The 24,385-nt window shown below is 37.6% G+C and overlaps 1 protein-coding gene across 1 annotated transcript in view; it reads left to right on the top strand.

Moving 5' to 3' along the window:
* The first annotated feature begins 1,916 nt into the window (after positions 1-1,916).
* The window catches only part of rmp24 (ribonuclease MRP subunit p24), a 56,909-nt gene continuing 34,440 nt past the window's right edge, over positions 1,917-24,385 (top strand). Inside the window, exons 1-3 of the mRNA XM_030147526.1 lie at positions 1,917-2,184; positions 13,882-13,904; positions 15,372-15,592. Coding sequence (XP_030003386.1) covers positions 2,090-2,184; positions 13,882-13,904; positions 15,372-15,592 — 339 coding nt within the window. The 5' untranslated portion in view covers positions 1,917-2,089. The remainder of the gene's footprint in view (positions 2,185-13,881; positions 13,905-15,371; positions 15,593-24,385) is intronic.

Below are 24,385 nucleotides of genomic sequence, written 5' to 3'. Positions count from 1 at the left end.
TATCTTTATGACTAAAATGTCAGCACTTGTCATGAATGAAGGTGAGTATAACTTACCATCAGACTGGGTGGATGTTCCGGGAAACCATGCGCGTAACGATGCTGAACACCGGAGCTGTGCAGGTCTGGAGTCGCTGGTGCTCCCACACGTGTCCAACAACACCTCTTTGTAAGTTCTTTCTCTTCATACCACGTTTCTATTCCACCGGGCGTGTGTGTTTGCTCTGTTACTGTGATATCCACCGCACCCCCAGTGGGTTTGGGCTACCCATCAGTGCGCACTCAGGAGCTGACTCTTCCTTCCTTCCGATGCCGCTGCTGCTGCTGCTTCCAAATATCCAGTTTCAGACTGGAGCACTCTCTCTCTCTCTCTCTCTCTCTCTCTCTCTCTCTCTCTCTCTCTCTCTCTCTCTCTCTCTCTCTCCAAGCAAAATCTGTTCTCTTAACCCTGATGTAATAATTTCATTGGATCCTGGAGATACCACTACCACGAGTCTTTTAAGGCGTATATAATATGATGGGTTTTTCTTCTTCTTCTTCTTCTTCTTTTTGGAATGAAGACAGGTTTATTAGTCCTCTGATGTGCGCAGGATACAGCATTAATGATGTCAATATATCCCGCTGTCGTCTAACATTGTAATCTTTTCTGTCCAATAAGATGTAAGGTATGATGACATCAAACAGTATCTGTTTAATGGACCTGAGATGCATTTACGCTCCTGTGCCAAATTATCACCAAATTATCATCATTATCATCTTCTCACTGACATCAGAGAAATGTAGCCTTGAACAAGCTTTTCTGAAGAGAATTTGAGAATAAAACGAGAGTCTCAACAATGATTAATTAAAGATCTAACGTTTTGGTTTCAGAATGGGACTTTTAGCAGCCTACTTCTACTAACTACTAATCATTATAACATACGTAATGTATAATAACAAGCTTTTTGAAAGTTTAATTCAAACTGTAAAATAAAAAGTAACCTATTTCAGACAGTACGTTTTGTTTTGTTTTTTCTTCTTGTTAACACCTGAGTAATACAGACGATACGATACATTTAAAGCTAATACTGATATATACCGTCACTCCGCAGCGGTCGCGTTGACTTTTTTTTATGGAACAATGAACAATTGAACCGTATATATGCATAGTAGTATACATCAAAGTAGGACTGAAAAATTCCCAATACTCAATATGTTTTAGATTTCAAATAAACAGACAAATGTAAGTAGATAGATAGATAGAGAGAGAGAGAGAGAGAGAGAGAGAGAGAGAGAGAGAGAGAGAGAGAGAGAGAGAGAAATAAAGTAGAAATTATACAAATTAAATACGATTATATACTTGACAGGTTTTTTTTTAATTTTGTTTGTTTTAGAGTTTATAATGTTCTTTAAATTGTCTAAATAATTGGAAAAAAAAGTGTTTTAACCTCCTAAGACCCAGCTATGGGTTTTCTGCCCACATTTGTGGACAAGAATGTCACAACTTTATACAAAAAAAAAAAAAAGAAAAAAAAGAAAACTGTCCACCACAAAGAACATTCCATAAAAATTTTAAAAATTACATCTGAAAAAACTGTTGTATCATGATGTTTCCAATATAGGCACTTATTTAATAAAAAAAAAAAAAAAAAAAAAAAAAAAAAAAAAAAAAAAAAAGCTTGTACTTTGCTGACATTTCCTGGGTCTTGGGAGGTTAAAAACAATAATGTTTGGACGCTGATGCACAAATTTAGTGCAATGGATGTGAAGCTTGGCAAAAACTGAAAGGTTGATAATATATCTTTTTTTTCCTGGTTTTACTTTATCAATTTGTGAAAGCCCGAATAAAATATGTTGAAAGTTCAATTTACATGAGGTCGCGTTGCCTCAATCATCCATGATGCACTGCGAGTGACGTCATGACTATGCGACCAAACGTGTGTTTCTTCATCATGTTGTAGCAGCTACGGTTAACTATGTCTAAAAGAATAGACTTTATCAAACCCCTGAGTAAAAGTAGCTCCTTAATTATATGTTACTGAAGTGTGACATTTTCAGTAGAAGTTGTTTTTATCTCTTTTGGTTCTTGTAGCGCCTCGAAGTTGGTTGAAATGAAGACTATCTGTGATGGAAAATCTGCAGAGTTCCTGGTCCACGCGTCCCTGCTGTATAAAGACACCTGTCCGGAGCTGGCACGATTCCTAATGTAAGAGCAAGTTTTAGTATTTGCACCGCTTTTTACTCATCTGTTTATTGCTAGTCTGTTGTTGCTGTAATTGTGGTACGTGGACGCTAGGTGGGAGACATGGACCAGTGTTCACGGTTGAAACCACATGACAACATAATGTGGACAAGCAACATTTCTTTTTTCAAAGAATTTATTTTTCATCGATAGAACATCAAAAAAAAAATAGCATATAACAAGAATATACAAAATATCAGACGTTCCAAACCATAATAATTAAAAACTAATAATAAAAAGACAAAAAAAATACAAGAATAAATAGAATTAATCATATATAGACAAATTTAATCATATATAGACAAAATATAAATACAAAATAAATAAATTAAAGAGAATAAAAAAGATGAACTAACAATAATTAAAGGTACAGTTAGAAAAGGAAAGAAACATGATGTTACAATATGAAGTGGCAGACCAATTTACTCAAGGTAATTCTAGTAAAACTGAAGCGCTGATAAACATTTTTTGTATTAAATGTAATATGTTTTAGAGACTCAAAATAGATTTTCAGTTCTATTAAAAAATAATTGAAATGGTGGGGATGCTTTGAATATCTTAACTTTATGAATATAAAATTTACCCAGAAGAAGGAAGAGGTTGATTATGTTAAAATAATTATTATGAGAAAGTCGCCAGAAATAATATTTTTTTCATCAAGCTGATACTTAACTGTAGTTTGGATAAAAAGAAAATTTTCCAAATTTTTCCAAAAAGTGATACAAAACTGACATTTATAAAATAAGTGGTGGACAAGCAACATATACCAGAACATTGTCGATGGCCTGACATATGTATTTTAAACACAGACCTATTTATTTACACATTGCTATTTCCATTCTGAATTTATGCTGTATACATTCATTTACAACCTTTACTGTTCTTAATTTACACTGTATTCTCATATATTTGCTTATATATCCAGTTGTAATTCAGGTTCAAATTAAATAAACAGTTTTAGAAACTACAGATATATACTTTTCATGCTGAGTAATCAAAAATATTGTTTTAAAGAAAAAAGAAATTGACCCTGATGTTCACTTTCACTTGGCCAGGCCCAGAAGTAGCCTCCACCATTTGTTATGGTATAAGTTTTCAAAGACAGATGAACAGCAGATTTCACTTAAACCTTAGTTTTCACTTTAATCACCCTTCTAATGGTGCTGATGTGAGCATCTCAATGAAAAAAAACTATTTCAGTTTATTAGGACAAATGTGAAATAGGAATAAAAATCGATTAGTTTTTGAGTGAATGCAGACAGCTCCTCTGCTTAAATTTTTTTATTTTTAATGTGTAAATGAACTATTTAACTGAAGTGCAGTGCTTTTGTGATGTTTACTGCATTAATCAAGTAAAAATAGAGTTTGTTGGTGACTACTACTCTTGTTATAAAAGAGACACCTGTCTTTATGGTGTTGTACACTTAACATCTACATCACCGTTGTGGGTGATGAAGCCAAAACCTTCTGTGATGGAATTTAATGGGACAGTAATTAATGTGTGGGACAGTAATTAATGGGATGTATTCACTGGGACGGTGTGTATCACTGTATTTTGCGTACTATTGTGACACATAGACGTGGCACCTGGGGGAACTCTGCTGGAACTGACGTCTCGTAGTTCAGATCCTCTCACTGCTGTTTAATCAATAATATTTCTTTATTATTACTATCACTCAAAACATCAGGATAATGTTCTTACCTCTTCAGTGAGCAGATTGAACACATTGGTCTTTAATGTCGGGGAATCATATGAAAATCTATAGCCTGTGTGTTTTTCTTAGAAATATTAGTCACATAACATACACTGTTTTTGATCAAATACTATACCCGTGAATCCCATGACCCCAGTTGCAACCACATCTCCTGAGCCTCCTGTTTGTAAGTTTCGTTATTATATTTGTGTGGAAGAATTCACAAGGATCAAATTACAAAACAAACTAGAAAAGCACTCAGAGAGCGCAGACCTGCACCAAAGCAGATCACCCCCCCGCATCACCACCACAATTTAATCATTTGTTCCTTGTGCCAGAATCCTCATTTCCTGGAGATTTCATCAAAATCCTTCCATAACTTTTAGAGTTATCTTGCTAACAGACAGACAAAAAAACAAACAAACTAGAAAAGCACTCAGAGAGCGCAGACCTCCGCCAAGGCAGATCAGCCCCCCCCCCCCCCCAATCACCACCAAAATTTTATCATTTGTTCCTTGTGCCAGTATCAACATTTCCTGAAATTTTCATCCAAATCCCTCCATAACTTTTTGAGTTATCTTGCACATGGACAGACAGACAAACAAACCAACGCCGCCAAAACATAACCTCCTTGGCGAAGGTAACAAACAAACAAGCGAACAAACAGACAAACCCCAATGAAAACATACCCTCCTTGGCAGAGGTAAAAAGTCGTTTTTGACTTGCTGACATAAATCATGGAACATACTATGTAGTGACTGATGTTTTCCTGTCTTCACACAATACACTGTATGTCGCTATATGGCACAGTCTCTCTGAGTCATGTGAATAAGTCACCATTGTGCCTCATATTTTCACTCCTTTTGTACATTTGTCCTTAATAGACTGTGTTACAATCACCTGATGTGTGTTCATTTCATCAGCGACTGAATCATTACAGCTCACATTGTGTTAAAACCATGGCACATCGGGCTGTGAATAGGATTTACTGTTGTCAGTAATGACCCTTAATGCTTCTCATTTTGAAACATGAGTATATGCAGTTTCCTGGTGTAGTGTAGCATGCCTGCTGCTCATTCTATTTCATGAATGAGCTATTTAAGCTGGACACAAGCCAAATGTAGCCAGTGGAATGCTCAAGCACAGGTAAAAAAAAAAAAAAAAAAAAAAAAAAAACATAACAAAAGTCTAAGTTTGTGTTGTATGTATAAGTCAGAGCTGGTAAATGAATTCAGTTTAACTGTGTCATTCAGTTTTCTGCTGTTGCAGAGTTGAGCAGATTTGATCACAAGACCCACAGCACCTGCATAACAATTGCAAAAATGAAGAAAACAGACTAGTGCCAGCAAACACTGTCCCCTTTAATCACAATGCAGGAGAGCCAGACAGTCTGTAAGCCTCTTCTAGTGCCTTCTATCCCTTTCATGGTTGTTAAAAGGAACCATACAGAGCACCAAATCTTTCCCTAGGTACCGACCGCCTTCATCTAATTAGCCTCCTGTAGTCAAGTCTTTTCACTCCTGTTAAAATAGCACACACTCACAATTAATGCCAGTTCCTAATTTGTATCATCATTTACACGTCGGTGGTTTGGTGTCGTTGCTTTTGCCAAAATGGGGATTTATTGACTTTTCTTCTAATGTTTTACCCCACACAGAGATTGCCTTGTTTTGTCAGAATAGAAAGTTGAAAGTGTTTTCAGGAGAAATCCTCTTAAGCCACTGTGTTTGTGTAAAATAAAATAGCTGTGTGTGTGTGTGTATGCTGGCATGTGCAGGTACAGAGTTATATGGTTATTAATGCATCTTGTAAGCGTGTGTGTGTGTGTGTGTGTGTGTGTGTCCTCATTCGTTCTCTCTGTTCCTTTATCCTTCAGCTTTTTTTCTCTTCCACCTGAGCCAGGAATTTTGTGGGCTGAACCACAAGTGGAAACAAAAACAAAGGTTTTAATCACGAAACTCTAGTCGGGGTCATTTTACGGATGTGTGTGTGAGCCCACTGCTCCTCTAATACGTTGATCTATTCCCCATATTCCCTGGCTACGATGAGCTGTGGTTATTCTGGAGAATGTTTTTGACCACGTTTATAACTCGGACCAGCTGCCAGCAGACGAGAGACGAACCAGAATAACCGGACCACTGGCTGCGAGACCCAAATGGATCGATGCCAAAGTGTCTGGCAGAGAGAGGACGCAATTATGAGGCAGAGCCAAAATTTACACTAAGCATGATGAGCTAATTGACTGCTAAATTTGATCTTCAGCCAGAATGTTAATATGAGAGGCTTTACTGAGAGGAAATTACTGTTAAACTCGAGATAACGGAGGGGAAATTAAACCATTTTTGCCATCATGCACTCAGTTATCTAATGTACGTATGTGGTCATCGTGTGCTGGATGTTTTTAGCTTTAATGAACCCCAACCCGTGCTCTTCTAGAGGCTTCAAGTGGCTTTGCTTTCTCCCGTCATGGTCCGCTGAGCCATGCGTCACTCACTGGTGTGTTTGTGTCGTGGGTACATGCCATTACTCATACTCACTACTTTGCGTGTTTGTTGGAGATTGTGTTACTGCCTCCTGCCACTGTCCTCACCTTCTGTTAGGCTGATGATGATCGAGCGCGTCTTGGTATTTGTTTATATCTGGGTTACAATCAGTTTGATGATCATCATTACTGTTGTTGTTGCTCCCGATTACAACACAAATGTATCAACATTTTTTTTTGGTAAAAACAACTTCACAGGCCAATTTCTTCCTAATGCAAGTATAATTTTGGAGTTGTTGGGAGCAGTTTTTAGAAAGCATGACTACCTTCTCTAAATATTTGTCTGTACTTGTATGTTAACTAGGGATGTAATGATTACTGGTATAACGATAAACTGCAGTAAAATTGCAGACAGTTAGTATTACCGTTTAAATCGTAATGATCATGATAACCGTGTTTGATTACCGCAGTTTTAGGGGAAAAAACCCTATGTAAAGATCTGCTTTCAGTCAAATATTTGAGTATAGTTTTAATTTATTACAATTTTGATTTTCTATACCTAATATTTGGAACCAATATTCACTTTTAAAGTCTTTGAAAAGGTTCGTTAAGTATCTTTGTGTTATTTATGCAATAAATTATATACATTTTTCAAATCGGATTTTTTTGTGTGTGTGTGTTTTGTCCTTTTGTGTTGATATAGTAGGTTAAAGTGAAACAAATAATACACAGATGATATAGATGAAGTGCTGAAAAAAAGATACCAAACATGGGTATATTAAACATTTGTTTGTATAGTATATAAAGGCAAAATCAAAAGTACTGAAAAACGGACAAAAAAGGCTCAGACCTCTAAGGGTTAATATTTGAATGTTTCTGCCAACAGAAGGTACATTGTGCCGATTATTTATTTATTTATTTATTTAATTTTTTAATTTATTTTTTTTTTGCAAAATACAACTTGGTTAAATTATTTCTGTGTGTGTATTAGTACTTTTTGAACATTTTGAGCACAATTTTAACAATACCGCGATAATAATGATAACCGTGATAATTTTGGTCACAATAACCGCGATATAAAATTTTCATATCGTTACATCCCTACTCCCGATTACAACACAAATGTATCAATATTGATTTTCGGTAAAAAGAACTTCACAGGCCAAGTTCTTCCTAATGTAAGTGTAATTTTGGAGTTGTTGGGAGCAGTTTTTAGAAAGCATGACTACCTTCTCCAAATATTTGTCTGTACTTGTATGTTAACTGTACGTCAGTTCATTGCGGCTCACGCTGCCGGAAAAGCGATGCTAATTTCCAGTAAGCACATCCACAGTATGACTTGTGTGACGAGTAACAAAAGCCACATTGAGTGTTCTTGTTTCCAAATATGTAGGATGTCTGCAGTATAAACACTGTCATGATGATGTTCTTAAATAGCCTCAAGTGCTTTGCTGTGGAGAATGTACTGAAGGATTTTTGTCATGGTATTGTCTCCACTAATATATCAGTGATAATCCGGTGGAACTCAGCCGTTCATATGGAGCAGAGAGTCTGGCTTAGAGTTTTAATTGGAGCTCAAACATCTAGCCTATATCTTCTTTTTCCTTTTCTTACATATGATTTTATACTCATTGAGTATATGACAATGAGGCCGTTGACATGCACACCAATACTCTGATCATTATCCGATTTCTGGAGTTTTCAGAGTATTTAAGTAAGCGTGTAAACAGGCTGATCTGATATGCTTTAGGGTCAAAACACAGTAACGTCCCATCAGAGAGTGAACTTTAATTGACTGCCATTCCAACATTTATTTCAATATAAAGTAGGTCCTTCTTTTGGAAAATTATTGGGTTTCCTGGTGTGTCCACACATACTGCGATATGTTTCTTCTTTTTCTTCGTTTGTTGTAACATCCGTCAACATTCATTTTTTTAATTCATCTGACTCTAGTTGCAAAAAAAGGTCTTTCCAATGCAGTTTTGTGTGATATACCATTTACTCTACGCCTGAAAAACCACCTCTTGCCAGCGCAAAAAACTTTTAATCGAAAAATGAGACTTTTGGCGAAATTCTCATTTTTCCATTAGGTAAATTTTTATGCACAAGCTCTATTTGCACAATTTGAGGGTCAGTGGAAAAGCGACTAATGTCTTCCACCTGTTGCCACAACGAGATATAACACAACTAATTTGTTTGACCATTTACGTCAGCACCACACAGCTGTTATATCCTCCATAATATTTTTTCATATCATAATATATATCGTAAAGTTAAAAAAAAATCGCAATGTCAGTTTTTTCCAATATCGTGCAACCCTAGTAAACACAACTAATATTGTAGAAAATGGAAGTGAAGTAATCAGACATGAGCAGAAGACAATAACAGGAAGTCTGGTTCTACCATCACTATGTACGTATGTACTCCGTAATCAGATGATGGACTGGAGCAGCTAAACCAGGGTTTTTCTATTATCGCATTTCTGAAGTGCATGTAAACGCATCGGATCCATTTATTACAATTATCTGATTACTCCCAGTTATCGGATATTTGTGGTCATGTAAACAGGCTCACTGACACCACCTTTTTCAGATTCTGTACTCTCACTCCCCCCTTTGACATTTGACCTCCTGCTGTGTCGTGGCCCCTGTCAACAGGAGCCATCTGACGACTCCACTTGTACGAGTGACCCCAGACTGTGAGGCACCTGATGGGCCTCTTTCTGCGTCATGTCGGGCAGATGGATTGGACCCTGCCAATCTATTCTGTGTTGGAGCAGATTTAGCACCGAGTGGTCAATTGTGTTTTTGTTGTTACTGTGATATTCTATGGGAACACTTCAGGAATGGTATGTTATGACTTTTGTCCATGATTTACGAGACATTCCTATGTATGCTCATGCCAAGCACAGTAATGTATATAAATGCACCTGCTGTTGTTTATACTCAGTCCTCCATATTTAACCCATTAAGACCCAAACATCCACCGCTGACCAAAAGCATCTACTAATGTAAACTGTTTAATACCTGTTGATTCGCTAATCCTATCAGTACATGTAAATAATTAAAACTTTTGTCCATATAGTGTATGACTTAGGCAATGATGCTATGAGGTGAATTATATATAGATCATTTGTACACAAAATAATTTATCGCATGTGATATCATCATTGCATTATTAAACAATATTGAACCCACATAGAAGACTTATAAATGCTTTATAATTACATTATCAATTAGGCTCTATAATTAGGCATACTACATACAAGCAGTGGCTGTATACTATCGGTATACTTTACTTTCATCAATTTATTCAGTAATAATTCTGCCACGATCTACCGGAGGTAAAACACACCATGGAAAATAACAATAATCACTCAATTTGAGTTAAATAAGTGAACGCCTTTATCTGAGCTCCTTCTGAACCTCCCCCATTGTTGACTCTTTGGACCTGGAAATGACTTTAATAGCACCATTATGTCTGACCTAGAAAGTGGTTAAAGCTTTGCCCACACTGGCATACACCACTGCTACCAAACTGACTATATAACTCATATTACATATAAACTTTATTAAACACTCCCTTAACTCTTGTATAAGGTGCATTTGTTGTTATAATGTAAATATAATTGTAATTTAAGAGATCACTCATGGACAGAAAGTGTCTATTCAGCTAGTGCAGAACCCAGCAGCATATATCCAATGACTGGAATTATCTGTTGTGTCTTATCAAGGCTCATTTGGCTCATTTCAGGGATGGACACAGTGTTGTTATTTGCTAATGTGTTATATCATTACTTAGACAACATTTTATAGTATTTACAGGCACTTACTCCCCACATTATTGTGAAGTTGTATCGAACATGGTTATCTCTTATCATAGTTTCCTCATTGTGCAGGTGATCTCACAGTACAACTAGTTTTCACAGGTTCCTGATTTTCACTGTATTTCCTATTGATGGCAGTGAAATGCTCCTAATGCTCCTTGCCTCATTCAGCATATCTGTTTCCAGTTTCATTATAGCATTGTAGCCAGCACTAAACATCCCCCTACCCTCTCTCATTTAGCATCTTCTACCCTTCCAGAAAGTGTCGATAGTATCTCCCACTTGTCAACAGTGTATATGTCGGACCCATATCTTTACTGTTCATCACCGCAGCTGAATGCTCTTAAAAGGAGATGCGTGACAAGTATGTTAATAAGATAAGTGCAGTGGGAGAGGACTTTGTGGTGCATCAATTGACTCATGAATGAGAGCTGTTGAGGGGGATTCTGGGAAATCAAAATACCTCAAGAATTTGGTTTCTTGATGTTTGCATCATTAGTGCTCTCCTTTTAAAAACATTTTCATCACTGCCAAGAACCGAGGCTTTAGTGTCTCCAGTGGCAGATGCAGAAAAATGGAAGGGAGGGGGGCACAGGAGAATGGTGGAGTCCAGGATCCAGGCCTGGTGGGGGTTCAAGAGGCCGAAGGGAGCTAAATTAACATTATAAATGCTTCAAATCACATAAAACAGTGTGTGTGTGTGGGGTTTGTATCATATACAAGAGCTGCACAGTATGTCATTTGAGCATCATCATCATGATGTAAATGTGCGCAATGTAGGAGCCAAATGAACTTAACATGTTCTCATCTACTTTCAAGGGTACCTGACACACACTGTGCACAACGATCTACCAATCACAATCGTTCTTAATCAGTTTGCCAAAGCAGACCACACCAGACCACACCCCTGCACATGGAGTGAGTCATTAGTAAGAGAAAATCAACAAAAATGAAGACTTGGTGCCAAAAAAAGCAACGTCAGTTATCTGGAATTATTTCAGCTACAAGAGGGATGATACTAAAACACATATTCTGCGTTGATAGTATCTTGCACCTGTCGCCACAACGAGAGAAAACACAACTAATTAGTTTGGCCATTTACGTTGGCACCACACAGCTATTATATCCTCCTGACTATTTTTTCATATCGCAATATATATCGCAGGGTTAAAAAAAAATTGCAATGGCAGTTTTTTCCAATATCGTGCAGCTCTATCATTTGCTAATGAAATGAATCCAGTTTAAATTCACTAATGTGCCCACTTTTGGAACCAAAGCAAAGAGTTGTCTTTAATAAGGTTGGCCTCAGTTATGGCATTGAATTCCATTGTATTCCAAATAATTTTAAATTAGAAACAACAGGACACAGTAGAGGTACTGAATTACCAAATATAATAACTACAATTATTATAATATGTATTTATTATCATTCGAAATATTTAATAACGCACTTGTAGTAAACATTACTTTAATTATAACAAAAATACCAGCACATTTATCAAAACTATATTATATGTGGGAGATATTTACTTTTTCAAAGGGGGGGGGGGGCAGACTGAGGGCGCCTGGTGGTTTTTCAACTATCAGTGATGTAGAGGCAAACTTAATAACTGTGTTTGGAAAAGCAGATGTTGTGAATGTTCCAGTTATGGACAAAAATGTCTCTGTCACAATAGGGTTTTCGGGAAGTGTTCAAGGCCCATGAGTCATTATCAGTCCTCTTCAGAGTCACAATTCCAGTACCTTCTGACAGGGCTTCTTTATAATCTGACACTTGAATCCTCTCACTCGTTATTAAATTGGGGACAATCAAGGGACAGTGAGTCAGAGAGTACAATGACTGATAACAGATACTGTATAGGACAAGTCTCTCCTCTGTCCGCCACGCGTTCAGCTGCATCCAAAGGCATCACACTGCATAATGTACTTCCTCACGTATGAGATGACTGAGAATGTAAGCGGAGAGCATCAACAAACAGCCGCTGCCAGACGCCACAGCCTCAGCCAGCGGGTCAACTCCAGATTAAAGCACCCCCCACCCTGCTACCCCCACCCACACTCTTCCCTAGATACACAGCCAGCCTCGTTTCTGTCTCTCCACCCCACACGTGCTGCTGGACACACAGCGAATTTCCCAATATCGATTTTAGCCCGCGGCTAATTTTAGTGGGACTTAACAGCGGCTCAGTTAAAATGTTTGAACAAAGATCTCATTGCTAGTGATCCAAAACAGGAGGCAGCGGTTTGGAGGGTTGCCCTATATTGTTTCGGACAGACCTATTAGTTTTTCCGGTTGCATGTTTTCCACAACATGTAACGGGAAGAGCTGTCGTGTACTTTAGTAATGTTTCTTTTTTTTTCCCAGCTTTGGATTTCCGTCAAGTCAGGGCTTTATTTGTCAATCAGTCAATCAATCTTTATCTATATACCACTTTTTCATACAATGAAATGTAGCACTAAGTGCTTTACATATAAAATCAGTGCACCCCACCACCACCACACACACAGACACGCACACACATACATATACACACAAACACACACACACACACACACACACACACCCCGCCACCCATGTACCTAATGTTAATACCCATAAATAAAAACAAAAAGAAATAGATAAAGAAATGAAGGAAAGAAACAGGCTGAGCACGGGGGGACCATAAAACAACAGAGGGGAGGTGCTATCACAGGGAGCCACCCACACCAGGGGGCAGCCTCCGACCCCAGCAACCCGGCACTGCCATCATAAAGCTGCATCCTGACTGGTGAGGGAGGGCCGAAATGCCACCGCATCGCGGCGGCAGGGCCCCATACCTCACCAAGGAGCAGACCATTATATTATAAGCACTGAAATTTCTAGTAATTGATAAATATAAAAACTTAGAATAAAAAAATATATGATGAGTTGAGAGAGACAATCCCTGTCCATAAAAGACATGACAAACTGTGCAGCTGAAACTGAAGCACTGTGGTTCTGGTTGTCCGTCAAATGTTCATTGTGGTCAGTTTCAGATGCTGCAGCTCTTTCATAATTCATAGTTCGAGTTCTTGTTTGTTCAGTATTAATTGTCAGCCTTGTAAATACAAGCTGGACTGACTGTACATATTCTGACCAAGGAAAATAAAATTCTCATTTTGTGCAGTAATCTACACCTGGCTTTTCTGCCTCCGTCCATATAACATACATCATATAGACTAAATGTCATCTAAAATAAACCTTTATTTGCAACATAGTATAGCAAACGATTACATGACCACAAACAAATTAATTTTAGCAAAAAAAAAAAAAAAAAAGGTCTCCATTTTGAATGTCTGGAGTCGCCAGAAATTTGTGATGTTAAAATGGGGTCATGAGCCAAAAAAGGTTGGGAACCACTGACCTAAAGACTCTGGCAATTCTCCCTCTAAAATGAACCAAATAGCTGGTCTGGATCAACATTTACTTCTATATCTCTTATTACATGGTGTTTCATTGCTTTTTTCCATCTAACATGACATGGTTTTTTGAAGATTTCTAAATTTTCTCTGTTTTTTTAAGTGCACAAATTGAAAATGTGGATAAAAGCAGCACTTGTTATTTGCCTTGAAATTATTTACTTATCTGATATACTTCTGTGTTCACAATATCTGATCTTGTCCCCTTTTTTCTGTTGCAGGCAGCGGCCAATGAAAGTGAAGGGTAAGGTTAAAACACCTCTGCATCCTTCCTTTTCATTTCAAATTTCTTTCTCTTTTGATTTTTTCCTTGTGATGCCTGATATTGAAATCCACTTAAATCCGAATGAAGTAGTAACTAGGACCTTGTCACCAGCTTGTCAAGGTTGATAAACCTCACTAAAGCTTCAACTGAGCACATTGAGTCAGCCAGCTGTCTGTAGCCGACAGCCTGGTGCGATCAAACACACACAGAGCCATGCCTGCCAAAACTACATCAATAGATGATGGTGCCATTTAATGAGGCAGTTGAAGCTTTTCTCTTCCAAATCATAGAAGTATTGGTCTCTAAAAGAAGAGCATGCATGCACCAACAACTGATGATTTGACACGGCTGCGGGAGATTTAGCCTTTTAGATGTGAAGGAGGGCAAATTGTTGTTGGTGCATTAATGCCTGGAATATTCTTCAATCAGAGCTGAAAATACCAGAACTCATTTCACTACGAGCTTTAAGTTCCATTTTACTGACTAGACAATGAGAATCCTTTGGACAGTGTTTATGTTTGTATATTGTTTGCTGACCTTTTACCAAATCTTGTAAAATTACTGGTGACCTAAACTACATTGGACTTTAAACATTTTGTCAAATTCCTGTTATTACTTTTTGTTATTACAAAATTGTTGTTGTTTTTTTTTTTTTTTAATTTATTGTTATCACCAATCTTTAACATGTTTTTTTTTAATTATGATGTGTGCTGCTGACCTTTTGGCCAGGTTGCCCTTGTAAAAGAGATCTCAATGGGACTTTTTCTGGTAAAATAAAATAAAATAAAAACTGCACAGGAGATATTTTATGTTTTTCCCCAAAGAAGTCCACAGCAGTTGAGCTGTTTGCTAGCATAATTCATAATATGATTTTTTCCATTCTTTTCTTGCAACTCTTGGCTTTTTAGCTCATAGTTATTATCCCTCTGCCTTTTGCACTCTTTTAGTCCTCCTCTTGATATCCTGCTCCACATCTCTTAGCCCTACTTTGTGTTATTACTACATTTTACTAAATAATTGTAATCATTTTTAATTAATTGTTATCACTGGTCTTTTAACCTGTTTTTCATTATGGAATGGTGTGTGCTGCTAACCTCTTGGCCATGTTGCCCTTGTAAAAGAGATCTCGATCTCAATTGGAAGTTTAAATATAAAAAAAATATATATTGAAGGCTTGTTTTGCTGTGAATATAAAAAGTCGTGAAGGAGAAATCTCAAAGGAGGAGGAATGTGCATGCAGCTGCTGAATGTATATTTGTAACATGGTTATTTTAACGGCTTCATTTCTTTGAATGAAATCACAGTGTAAAGGTATAAAAGCCTTCATTTTCCTCCCTCAGATATACTTACATCAATGTATTATTCTTTTAGAGAGAAATATGCATGAGTGGATAGCAGAACATTTGGCAATAGGTTTTAAATAATCTGTCTCTTCCTTCTCCTCAGATACACTGAAGCATAAATCCTCCTCTCTGTGTCAGAGTACCTCAGTGTGTCCGCACTGTTTTCAGTGGTTGCCACCCGCCAATCACCGGGTCAGACTGAGGCCCAAGCAGCGTCCATCGGCCCGGGTACAGAGTGTCCTTCGCAGAAAGGCCAGGGGTAAATGGCTCAGTCTGGTGCAGAAAAACCTACTGCAGCGATTCTACAAGTCCTCCTCTGTACTGGTGAGAAAACAAAACACTGCAGCCTAGCAGGTGCCTTTGTGCTGCACTGCCCTGCAGTGTTGTCCTTGCAGGAAAAACACAAGGGGTATATATGTCTGAATCTGAAACTAAACGAGCATAAGGACATGGTTTAAAGTACAGCTTAGAGATTAAGAACCATAGACAATGAATGGGTAATAAAAATGGTTTTGTGTTGTCCACATACCATATAAGATATAGACATGGTACCTAAACCAAAAATAATCCAGAAACTAGTTAGTGTTTAAAGTGATTAACAGTTATTTTCCTAATAAATTCTTTTGGTCATTTTTTGTTTGTAAAGAAAAGTTTCCCTGATTCCAGTTTCTTTCAATATGAATATTTTCTGGTTTCTTTCCACCTCTGTGCCAGCTAATTGGATGTCTTTGGGCTCCTTGGGGTTTGGTCAAACACTGATAAATGAATCAAGACAATAGTTGACAGATTAAGGCTGTACTGTGTGATAGTTTTTGGCATCATTGGGCTCAAATTCCATAATTATGTTTCAGCACATTGTAATTCAAGTGGTCTGAGAGGAAACATGAATTCTATTTCCTTCTGTGTTTTCAGACTGTTGGAAATCTACTCTTAGACTGTGTCTAATCACAGGCATTTTCAGACAGGTGGAGAAGTTAAATACATGACTGACAGCTGTAATTACTGATTCCTGATCAGATTCTCTCAGATGTAACTCTGCTGCTCTACTCTGTAGTTCCACTCTGAAGCTTGGAAAAGTGGCTTTTCTTTTCCACAGCCATAACAAACACCATCAGGTTTGTCTTTGTCTATATTTAGTCTTTTGATTTGGGCTGAGAAGAGAGAGCTACAGAGGCAAAATATGTATTGACAAATTGTTGTTTTGTTTTTACTCCTGAAGCTTTATTCAACAATGAAAATGATAAGTTATAGCTTAAAACTAGCTCAGTGTTGCAGTTCAACTTATGTAGCGTGTTTTGTTTCTAAGCTATTCTGAGACCTCTGGTTTTTCCAAATATTTGAGCACATATATGGTAACTAGCGCACTGACCCTTGAGGATCCACGGGTTCTAGATGTGGTGGTTTTTCTGCTGTTGTGTATTCATGCATGCTATTACCACATTTGCCCAGCAGTCACCACCAAAGCATTCTGGGCGTAGCAATGTGATTGTAAAGCTATTGTATTCCAAAATGACTGATATCTCCCAAAATATTGGTCCTATCAACTTGCCATTTTCGCTACTGTCTTCTTTGACCAAAAATGCATAAGTATAACAAACTGCAGCAGTCAGTTCTTTCCAGATTTTGTGTGAATCCTTGGACACACACACACACACACACAGAGGCCACTTGGCTTTTATACTATAGATAATAAGATACAGAACTATACGCATTAAATCAAAAAACACAGGGAACCCAGTATGCACCTCAAACTTCTGAAAACATTTGGAGGCATTTTTGTCAGTTTTTAATTTGCTTTAAAAAGGAGAAAGTTGCAGGACATAACTAAATGGAGAGCAGTTACATGAGCTCACCTTCGACAATAAGAAATGTATGGACAGCAATGCTAATTTTGAAGAGGGGATTAGAAATAAAAACTCACACATGTGTGACAGATTACAGCTTTATGATGGAGAGATGAAAAGAGCAGCTCTAGCTAAAGCTGTTTTCACTGTTAACACTTGATTGTTAAGTTTTATATGAAACACCAAATTGAGGAGTGATTGTCCATTACTGGCAAAAATTATTGATACTTACCCCCAACAGAGGGTAATGTGTAGCACTACACTATATTAGGGCACTGCAGTGGATGCTGTGTGTGTGTGGGGGGGGTTCTGCTAATGATCCATGAACATCCATACAAGGCTTCCACCAAACTGCAGTGAAAATGGAGGAGTGTGTGTTTCTGCTTTGCTCTGACTCTAACTCTACTACCAACAGCTGCTTAGTTGGTAAAACAGCACAAATACAACCTCATTTGTTGACTTACCCCTTAACTTATAGCCTGCAGGGCTAACTTGAAGCTAAAGAGAATTTTACTTTTGTCTCTGTGGAAACTTGATGTTAAAAAAATATACTCCTTTTAAAGCCTTGACTCGTGTGCAGTGAGTTATTGGAGTTATTAGAGTGTGTGTCGGCTCCAGTTGATGTTAACTGCACTGTAACCAAGGACGAGGGATTTTTCTCACAGAAAATCCTGGGCTGTTTTTGGATAGAAAACATCCTAAGTACCAATATTCAGAAAGAAACAGACTGGATTTATGCAATTTTGAGTTGTTTACAGCCCTGTTTGTTTGTTTGTTTGTTTGTTTGTTTGTTTGTTTGTTTGTTTGTTTGTTTGTTTGTTTGTTTGTTTGTTTGTTTGTTTACTGCAGTGGTTCCCAACCTTTTTTGGCTCATGACTCCATTTTAACATCACAAATTTCTGGCAACCCCAGACATTCAAAATGGAGACTTTTTCTGTTTTTGCTAAAATGAATTTGTTTTTGACCACATAATAGTTTGCTATTCTATGTTGCAAATAAACATTAATTTTAGATGACATTTAGTCTATATAATATATATTATTCTGGACGGAGGCAGAAAAGCCAGGTGTAGATTACTGCACAAAGGGAGAATTTTATTTTCCTTGGTCAGGATATGTACAGTCAGTCCAGCCTGTATTTACAAGGCCGACAATTAATACTGAACAAACAAGAACTCAAACTATGAATTATGAAAGAGCTGCAGCATCTGAAACCGACCACAATGAACATTTGAAAGATAAACAGAACCACAGTGCTTCAGTTTCAGCTGCACAGTTTGCCATGTCTTTTATGGGTAGGGATTGTCTCTCTCAACTCACCATATATTTTTTATTAGTAAGTTGGGGTTTTTTTTGTTTTTGTATCAATTACTAGAAATTTCAGGCGACCCCATTTGAATTCTAGATGAGCCCACGTGGGGTTCCGACCCCAGTGTTGAAAAACACTGGTTTACTGTATCACACTGAACTGTAAGAGGCCAGTGAAATTACTCTCTTGTGTCATAATTGGATTTTTTCAAATTATTTTTGCAGTGTTGAAAGCAGTGGTCAGTTTTTGTTATTCATGCTTTGTAACTTAAGAAAAATATTTTCCAATATTTATATATTTTTGTTTCACTTGAACAACTACAGGGTGGGGAAGCAAAATTTACAATGAACATTTAGTTGTTTTTTCTCAGCAGGCACTACGTCAGTTATTTTGAAACCAAACATATATTGATGTCATAATCATACCTAACACTATTATCCATACCTTTTCAGAAACTTTTGCCCATATGAGTAATCAGGAAAGCAAACATCAAAGAGTGTGTGATTTGCTGAATGTACTCGTCACACCAAAGGAGATTTCAAAAATAGTTGGAGTTTCCATAAAGACTGTTTATAATGGAAAGAAGAGAATGACTATGAGCAAAACTATTACGAGAAAGTCTGGAAGTGGAGGAAGCAACAAAACACGTACCAAAGCTTTTATTAAAGCTCTCAAATCCAAAATCCTAAAGGATCCAACCAAATCCATGAGAAAAATGGCAATTGAACTTGAGATAGACAACAAGACCGTTAGAAATGCAGTAAAATATGATTTGAAGTTAAAATCTTACACAAGAACACCAAAACACTTGTTGACAACAGCAGCAAATCCAACTTTAGCAATTTTTGGGAATCATGTTTATGGCCGCCTTCTAGCCCAGATCTAAACCCTCTGGATTATGCTATTTGGGGCATTTTAGAACATGCTACCAATAGAACATCACACAGCAATGTGGACTTTCTTAAAGATACTATTAAAGAGGAATGAGAGAAGTTGTCACCCGAATATTTGAGGAACACTTGCGCAAGTTTCAGGAAGCGTGTGAAGGCAGTTATTGAGAAAGAAGGAGGACACGTAGAATAAAAACATTTTCTATTATGTACATTTTCTTGTGGCAAATAAATTCTCATGACTTTCAATAAACTAATTGGTCATACACTGTCTTTCAATCCCTGCCTCAAAATATTGTAAATTTTGCTTCCCCACCCTGTATAAATCCAGAAAAAAATAACCTGACAACCTGCCAGCACTGTAATAGTTTTTAGACAGTAAAATTGCGATGTTGATGCAAGCACTTATTGATTTTTGAGAATAATTTTTTGAAAATCTGCTAGAAAACAATGTCAGGACCCTGCTTTGAAAATGCATTAAGGGAAGGTTCTGAATTCAAACCCTGCGTTTAAACTAACATCAGCTCTGTTGAGGAGTCAGAGTTCAACAGCAGCTACAGAAGAAGTGAGAGGAGAATTTCCCAGCAGAGTTTGAAAACTTATCCCATCATTATTTGTTATTAACTTAACAAGCCATACGATGTCTCTCAATGTATCGTTTCTGACGGTTGTTACTATTTAGATAGATGAAGTCATTTGTATTCCATCCACAGAAAGCGCCTGCTTTCATTACGGTGCTGCACTCATCATTACACCCTTTGCTGTGGTCCCATTAAGCTAAACTGTTAAGAGTACTAATGTTGCCAGACAGTGCTTTGTCAACACTCACACTGTTCACTCTGTTTGTCTTCTTAATGGATTGCACCAGCCAGGGACGGAGAAAGCTTATTTTGGCCAGTACACACTCACTCTGGTGACAAGCCCATTTGGATGAGGAAACTAGTGGCGGAGCACATGGCAATAGGGTCATTTTCCCACTGCATTAGCGCGCAGTGATAGAAGAGAACCGGTGAAGAGGCCCTCTGGTGACGTGACATCAGTTTAATGAAGAGCACATCTAGTGGAAATGCTGCCGCCTCATTAAAATCTGGTTGGGGTCATTTAGCAAGCAGGTATTCATCAGGCAGGCCGCTCTGAACTTACTCTCCACTATATATCTGTTGACTCTGAGGGCAAAGAGAAGAGCAGAGATAGAGAAGGAGGGCAGAAATAAATAAGGCTGCAAGATGTGGAGCAGAATATCAAGAGGAGGACTATAAAAGCAAGAGTGCAAAAGGGAGATGGATAATAACCGTGAGCTAAAAAGCCAAGAGTTGTAAGAGAAGAACGGAAGAAATCACATTAGGTATTTTAGTAGTAAGCAGCTCAACTTCTGTGGATATGGGGTAAGGTTGCTGTCAAAATATTGATGTGCATAAGATAGAAATGCATGCATATTAGTCTGTATTTGTGCAAAAAATAGATATTTGTAACCTCTTGAATGAGTTCAGTCCTACATAAAATGTGTGTATTTTATGGGTCCGAAAACGAATGCATAAGTTTTGACAGCAAGAATCACAAACACGAACTGTAACTTTACAGTTGCTTCTTTTCCATCACGAATACGAATTCACCAGCTTGACTCTACTGTCAAAATTGCATCACCACTTCACAGGTATTATTTATCGAGCAGAAGATACATCGATTCCACAGATAGTGCATGTGTTGAGGTTCCTTCTCCGTGGTCAGAACAATGTACAAATGGTTTGATTTGACATGATTTCGTTCTCGGACTTCATCAGCCATCTTGCACAGTGATCCTGCCCGATCTTGCCGCGGAAAGGGAACCTGAACTCATGCGCAGTCTGTGGAATCGATGTATCTTCTGCTCGATAAATGCTGCCTGTGAAGTGGTGACGTATTTATTGACAGTCACTTTGGTGAATTTGTATTTGTAATGGAGAAAGCACAATCGTAAAGTTGCATTTCGTGTTTGTAATTATTGTTGTCGAAACTTTTTAATTCGTATTCTGACAAATAAAATACACACAACACATTTTATATACGATTGAACTCATTCAAGTACAAATTTTTATTTTTTGCACAACTATATTTATTTTTGCCCAACTATAGGCTAATATGCACGCATATCTGTCTTATGCACACAAATATTTTGACAGCTTCCCATATGTGGACTTCTCTGGGGAAAAACATCAAATATCTCTTGTATAATTTTATTTTATTGCCTCCGCCAAGGAATTGCCGAGGTTATGTTTTCATCAGGGTTTGTTTGTTTGTTTGTTTGTTGGCGAGATAACTCAAAAAGTTATGGATGGATTTTCAGGAAATTTTCAGGAAATGTTGATACTGGCACAAGGAACAAATGATTAAATTTTGTTGGTAATCGGGGGGACTGATCTGCCTTGGCAGAGGTCTGCATTCTCTGAGTGCTTTTCTAGTTTTATTCATTCATTCATTCATTCATTTTCTGAACCCGCTTTATCCTCACTAGGATCACGGGGGTTGCTGGAGCCTATCCCAGCTACTTGTAGGTGAAGGCGGGGTACACCCTGGACATGTCACCAGTTCATCACAGGGCTGACATACAGAGACAAACAATCACTCTCACATTCACACCTATAGGCAATTTAGATTAATCCATTAACGTATCAGTAAAAGGCTTGGGATGGTGGGAGGAAGCTGGAGTACCCAGAGAGAACCCACACAGACACAGGGAGAACATGTAAACTCCACATAGAAAGGTCCCACCCCCATTGACTGGTGTTGGAATCGAACCCAGGACCTTCTGGCTTTGAGGCATGAGTGCTATCCACTGCACTGTATTTTTTATTTTATTTTATTTTATTTTTTATTTCATTTCATTTTAGCAGATAAAGTCCCATTGAGATCTGTTTTACAAGGGCAACCTGGCCAAAAGGTCAACAGCACACATCATAATGAAAAACATGTTAAAAGATTGGTGATAATAATGAATAAAAAAAAAAAAAAAAACAAGCAATAATTTAGTAATAACGCAACAGCATAGCAGCATGGAGGAGGTGTCTGGGGAGAGGGAAGTCTGGGCATCCCTGATTGGACTGTTACCTCCGCGACCTGGCCCCGGATAAGTGGTGGATAATGGATGGATGGATGGACAACGGCATAGCAAGAGTTTGACGAAATTTTTGAAGTGCAGTGTAGTTAAGGTCACCAGTAATTTTGTGAGTGCAAAATTTGGTAAAAGGTCATCAAACAATTTAAAAACATAAGCACTGTCCAAAGGATTGTCACTGTCTAGTCAGTAAAACGGTACGAAAAGCTCATAGTGAACTGAGTTGTGGTGTTTTCAGCTCTGATTGAAGAATATTCCAGGCAGAGGGGGCGACAAAACTGAAGGAACACTTTCCCATTTCAGTTCAAACCTTGGGAACATTCAGATAATGAATATCACGTGTCTGTAGGGCATAATGGTTATTGGAAGAGAAGATAAATATGACGGAACCAACCCGAGAAGAGCCTTATATATCTATAAAGCCAAGACTACACAACATATGCCATAATTAATTACTTCTAAAATGTGCTCCATAATGACTTTTAAAGTAATGCCTTCAGGAAGGAAATATAAAACTCCAGCAAAATAAACAGAAGAACATTTGGCTTCATTAAAATTTAAATTAAAATGATTAAACAGTGTCCTAAAGAGAGAAAGGAAGCACACTGACTGAAAAATACACAGCCGTGTCCAGAAAACTGGGGGTCGTGCTATAAAAACTAAAATATGTGATTTGTTAATTTGCTTGAGCTTTTATTTAACTGAAAAATGAACATTTATTTTGGGTCATAGTCTCATTAGTTTTTGATCTTGTGTTGATGATGGAAGAGTCAAATCACTGTGTAAAGTCTCCATCACATCCCAAAGATTCCCAACGGGGTTCAAGTCTAGACTCTGTGGCGGAGAATCCATGTGTGAAAATGGTGCCTCATGTGTGGTGTCAGAAACCAGTATTTTAAACAAAAGTACTCAATTTGTATTCAAAAGTATTTAATCTGTATTCATTTGCATGCCAGAAGTTATTCTTATTGTAATGTGAAGATTGTACTAGAGTAACTGACTTTTTTCCTGGGAGAACCACTACAAAAAAGACACGTGTGCCCATGGAAAGTTTTCACAATGTGGTGGACAGAAAGTACACGTGCGTGGGAAATTTTGGACATTCTGGGAAATAATTTACATATTCTAGGAAAAAGTTACATATTTATTAGGGATGTCCGATAATATTGGCCCACCGATATTATCGGCCCGATATTAGCATAAAAATGTAATATTGGTGAATATCGTTATCGGTTTTTTTGCCTGTCATTAAAACCAATAAAATAATGCCTTGATTTCACCGGCATTTACTGACGCGTAAAAGAAGCATTGTTTGTAGCTGAAAGAAATGTGCAGTTTTCAAAATTGTACAGTAGAGTTGCCACACTGTAATAGACTCATGGAGAGAGGGAGAGAAAATAAATGAATATGGCATTTTTTCCACAACTTAAGTTAAAGTATGTATTCTTTGCACAGACAGTGTTTACATTTTGAAAGCCTTGTTGGATTTGAGAATGCATCCAATGGGGCATCACAGTAAAATTAGGCATGATGTGTTAATTCCATGACAGGAGATATGTGATGTTACCTAGAATTTGGCAAAAGATATTACCCGGTGGGAAAAGGATGATAAAAACTTTGATTTTGCTATTGAAAACAACAATTCAATGTTTCTTCGTGGAGTTTGTGAAAGTGAAGTGTTGGAAGTGGTCAGGAAGTTTAATTAGTTTAATATCCCACATATATCGGCAGTGGTATCGGTAGATATCGGAAATTAAGCATTGGACAATATCGGCATATTGGTTTTTGGCAAAAAAGTCAATATCGGACATCCCTAATATTTATATATGATAAATTAATACTGGGAAATAGTTGCATATCGATGGCCAAAATACAAAACCTCCTATCTGAAAAAATGACTTTTTTCAGGAAACAAAAAAAACATGGATCCTGGAGGATTCTGTTGGGTGTCTGTAAATTGGCTTAGAGTCTGGTTTTGACCAAC

Source organism: Sphaeramia orbicularis, chromosome 11 (genome assembly GCF_902148855.1).
Source record: "Sphaeramia orbicularis chromosome 11, fSphaOr1.1, whole genome shotgun sequence".
Classification (NCBI taxonomy): Eukaryota; Metazoa; Chordata; class Actinopteri; order Kurtiformes; family Apogonidae; genus Sphaeramia; species Sphaeramia orbicularis.
The sequence above is the reverse complement of the archived record's forward strand: the minus strand, read 5'-3'. Positions and strand labels throughout refer to the sequence as shown.